This window comes from Austrofundulus limnaeus, unplaced genomic scaffold (genome assembly GCF_001266775.1).
Source record: "Austrofundulus limnaeus strain Quisiro unplaced genomic scaffold, Austrofundulus_limnaeus-1.0 Scaffold434, whole genome shotgun sequence".
In the NCBI taxonomy this organism is placed as follows: domain Eukaryota; kingdom Metazoa; phylum Chordata; class Actinopteri; order Cyprinodontiformes; family Rivulidae; genus Austrofundulus; species Austrofundulus limnaeus.
Genome location: NW_013952836.1, coordinates 25,923 through 30,279, shown reverse-complemented (window position 1 = coordinate 30,279; position 4,357 = coordinate 25,923). Strand labels below are relative to the sequence as shown.

Here is a 4,357-nt window from a genome sequence, read left to right as displayed (position 1 = left end):
GGATTCCTGCTGATCAGCGGAGGAGGGCTCCAGGTTTATTGAAAAGTGAAAGCGACCCTGACAGTGGTTCGGGCCTTTGAGGAGCTGTCAGACGCATTAGAAGGATTCTGCCAGGCTGGTAGCACACAGACTCTCAGCTGGGGAAAATAATTCACAAACTGGATGTGATTCTGACGAGGATCGCAGCTCAGGAGCGAGCCTCCTCCTCAGATGTAAGGATTACATCTGGGTGACGCTTCAGACGGTGAGATGCGAGGAAGACCCCAAATTCAGCTGATTGTTTTTTTTCGCCACTTCAGAGATGCAGTTAAGACATTTCAAAAGCAGCAGGAAATACAAGGCTGCTTTGTTCCAAAACAATTAGAATATCTATTTGGCTCCCAGTGGCACAGCCTTGATGGCAGTGTTTATCTCAATCTCCCCAGGATGGAATATCAACAAAGAGCTTGATTTGCTCCTACCCCATCACCTGTGTTGGACCTGGCCCCGGAACCCAATGGCTGAGGAGGAGGAAACTCTGAACTCTGGTGAACTGAGTAGAGACAATAATATCATGTGACTCTGGACTCTGGAGGGGGCCAGGGTTGGGTCCTAGCACAGTCCCCCCTCCCTCAACGTCACCTATTCCTCTGAACTCGCCCCATCTTACCTCCCCTTTATGTGTTGTTTGACCCCCAGCCCCCTCCCTTCCTTAGCTGCCTTGCACTGAGTGATTTTTTTTAGCGTATGTTTCTGTGTAAACCCAGGATCAGAGCATCTTTTTTAACTCACCTTTCCTATTGTGTGTATTCCAAGCTGCAAAAGGTAGTGCACTGTTGTGCAAAAGACCCTGGATATTCGTTCCCCCATGTTTGTTATTTGTGTGTTTCTCCGGACTCCGGCTCTAAACTGCAATTTCGTTCTGCATTGCATCTTTGATGTTGTGTGTGAATGACAATAAATGATTCTGATTCTGGAAAAAAAAATAGTGAGCACGCGTTGAACACCTGTTGAAAAGTTCTTCTGTGTTCAGCGCTGGGTCGTCGTCCGCCATCCTCTCCATGAAGTCGCTCCCTCGAGACGTCTCCTCCACAAACTGCAGCAGGCCCGGCGCCAGCGGCTGCAGCAGCACGCAGATGTGAGGACGACTGTTCGACTTCAGCCGCTCCACGGCGATGGCGTCCAGCGCCGCCTCTTCTGTCATCGAGCAGGGCGCGGGGAGGTGGGAGGTGGTGTGGTTTGGAGGGGTGGGTGTCAGCATGCTGATCTCAGGATCTCCGGGCCAGAAGGAGATCTGACTGACTCCAGCTGAAGGAGAGAGAAGGTTAAAGGGACAATTCCAAAGTTCAGGATTGTGCTGATGCACTTTAATGCCTAATAAAAGTCAACATGATGATAACACTATCTGGACAACATGCTGAAAATGCCATTCAAACACTGACTCAATCATTGGGATGTTTAACCCTTTTCCTGCATGAATTAAGATCAACTCAGTCAGGATTTTTTACTAAGTGTTTTTATACATCCTTAGGGATGTAAAACAAGGTTTGAAAAAGTTTTTTCTATCTTTATTTTTTTAAGAAATAATTATCTGTACACTCAAGTGTACTTCATGCATTTTGTACTGTAGAAAAACATAAATGTAATAACATGGTAATTATATAGGTATAGTTGTAATTTAGTAATACAGTTGTAATATGGTATTCTGTTGGAATGGTGGTTCCTCCTCTACTCTGTAGTCCTCTCTATTTGAGCTCTAAACGTAAAAGTTAACATAAACATAAAATTATGTTTTCACTAGGTGTTTTGATTCATCTTTAGGGATGTAAAACAAGGTTAAAAAATAAAGATATATTCTCTCTGAACTGAGGAGGATAGTGTGACACAAGTCACAATCTGAACTACGGCTGCACAATATATCGAAAATGTATCGTCATCGCAATAACTGCTTGTGCAATATGCATATTGCAACAAATGCATAAACTGTTTGCATTTATGAGTTTTGTCACTCAGACGGAAGCTTGAAGTATTTCACCAATCAAATGGAGCCTTTCATATATTTCTCTTCATATTTTTAAAAATTCATACTAGAATGAAAATGATTAGTTTTGTTTCTTTGTTTGATTTTTTGCTCAGAACCCAGAAAACATCAACACTACATACTTATGTATTTGTTCATTTATCTCAAGTAATATCGTCATCGCAACATTAAGCACTGTTATCACACATCACAGGTTTTTCTGATATCGTGCAGCCCTACTCTGAACTGTAGATCCTCATAGAATCTTAACTGTAAATATTTTTATCAGAATGTTTTCTTGTCAAGTCTCTGAACTGAGCATATTCTCTCATAGCAATCTCTCTTAGAGCATGTACAGTATAATATCTTTTTTATGGCTAGACAGTGTATAAAAATTTGTATATATAAAAATCAAATTACATTATAATACTATAAAGTTGTTTTACAACCAAAACTGTATAGGATATGAATTATTTTCAAGAACAACATTGGTAATAACTGACATTGCATTGAAGTTAAAACGTAGCCAGTAATGCATGATGTACAATGGAGTGAACATATGTTTAATCTGTATTTTCTACAAAGATAAACTTAAAACTTGGAAAATCTTTACATAATATGTCACCTTAGACGTTACTTGATGTAATCATTTTTTTTTTACCTGCAATGGTATCTTTTTATGGAAGGTAGAAACTGAAATAGCCAAGGTGTTTGGTCGTTCTCCCCGTCAGCCGTCTTGGTTTCACTGACTATTTTTTCCCATTGCAATGACCAGCCAATGGGATTTTTTTGTATGGGATGATGTAATAGTTTCCACTAGAGTGGATTATATGCAACACTGCCCCATATTGCAGGCATATATATAGAAAAAGAAACACTTTTAAACAGCTGTACACTGTAGTGACCTCTATACACGAAAGGGTTAATAGGGTTTGGCATGGAAATATTAAGCTGAATACTTAAAAAATAGTAGCTGAGGTGCCTAGAAGCAGTTCCGGCAGGTTTACTGAGTTCTAATCCTCAGGTGTTCCCTCCTCACCGTTGATGATCATCTTGAGGCAGGTAGCACAGGGTCTCCTGGAGAAGTAGAGCTGGCAGTGAGCCAGACCGGCACCATGCTGGAGGATGGCTGCTTGTCCCGCGTGCAGCTCGGCTCCTGAACAGTGGAGACCCACCACCTTCCCTTCCCGCACCACGACCAGGCCGATCCCACGAATCTGGAAATACAACAGCGGTCAAACTGTGGCGAATGAAAGAATTAAGGCTAAACTTTTTTTTTTTTTCTGTGAGTGTGTTTTACTGACCTGATCATTTTCATCTTCCTCCTGTCGTTCCTGAGGAAACAACTCCATCCACAAGCTCAGCAGGGTAAACAGGTTTACTTTGGACAACCTGGGGCCATGACCTGAGTGAGACAGTTTAACTAAATCAACCCTGTGGAAATGCTGGGCGATGGAGCAGCATTCATGGGTTTAACATTTTCAACAAATGCACTACAAATTAAGTAATGAATGTATAACACAAGAGGGACACTTCCTGCATGACAGCATTTTAAACAAATGTTATACGTAGTATAAATACACATACATGTACTCTAAGTGTAAATACAATACACAGTGTAAATACCCCCAGCTGTTTGTTTATGGCATCCTAAAGCAGAAACAGAACTAGCTAAAACCACCTTGCATCTTGCTGTCAGTCTGGCTGCTGCTCTCTCTCGTTTCTCGACAGGACGTGGGCTGGTCCGGTTCGGCTCGGCTCCGTTTCTGCTTAGCTTCCATCAGTCCAACTACCAAACAACAAGATTATATGATGTTTATCGTCCCGTCTGCCGATGAAACGAGAAAAAGATTAGAGTTCAAGGGGAGTGAATATTAACCCGGTTTAAAGAGTAAAAAATTAGAGACGACCAAGCGCTGCTTCCTGTTGCTGCTTTTAAAATAAAAGCCTTCAGGCTACTGGTATTAGTCGGTACTGAAAAATACCACGAGAAATTAACAGGTTTAGGTAACATAGACACAAAATAGTTGCAATTATGGTATAAAATACKTTCAAACGTTGTTCTCCAACTAATTATCCTGTTTTCAAAATTTTTACTTCATGGTTAACTTTGCAGTCTTTTGGTAAACAAGCTACCTTGACAGGTCCGGGTTACTTCCGCAAATACGTCTGACGTCACTAAAGGGCCGGGAACGTTTAGAAGCTCACGTCTGCCCAGTGTTTTTATTCTGCCTGATTTGTAATATGAGCTTATTATGTAACTGCTGATGTTGCTTTCAATGTTCCTGATAAGTCTTTTTTTTTATTCTCGTTTGTTGATTCATGTTTTAATAAATTTGCAAGTGCTCTAACCTGGTC

General features: G+C 41.3%; 1 protein-coding gene across 1 annotated transcript in view; it reads right to left on the bottom strand.

Annotated features, from left to right (window-relative positions):
* The window catches only part of cdadc1 (cytidine and dCMP deaminase domain containing 1), a 9,291-nt gene extending 5,139 nt beyond the window's left edge, over nt 1–4,152 (bottom strand). Inside the window, exons 1-5 of the mRNA XM_014024643.1 lie at nt 4,136–4,152; nt 3,681–3,827; nt 3,304–3,404; nt 3,039–3,216; nt 987–1,287 (exon numbers count right to left, since the gene is read on the bottom strand). Coding sequence (XP_013880097.1) covers nt 987–1,287; nt 3,039–3,216; nt 3,304–3,404; nt 3,681–3,780 — 680 coding nt within the window. The 5' untranslated portion in view covers nt 3,781–3,827; nt 4,136–4,152. The remainder of the gene's footprint in view (nt 1–986; nt 1,288–3,038; nt 3,217–3,303; nt 3,405–3,680; nt 3,828–4,135) is intronic.
* Nucleotides 4,153–4,357: the final 205 nt, after the last annotated feature.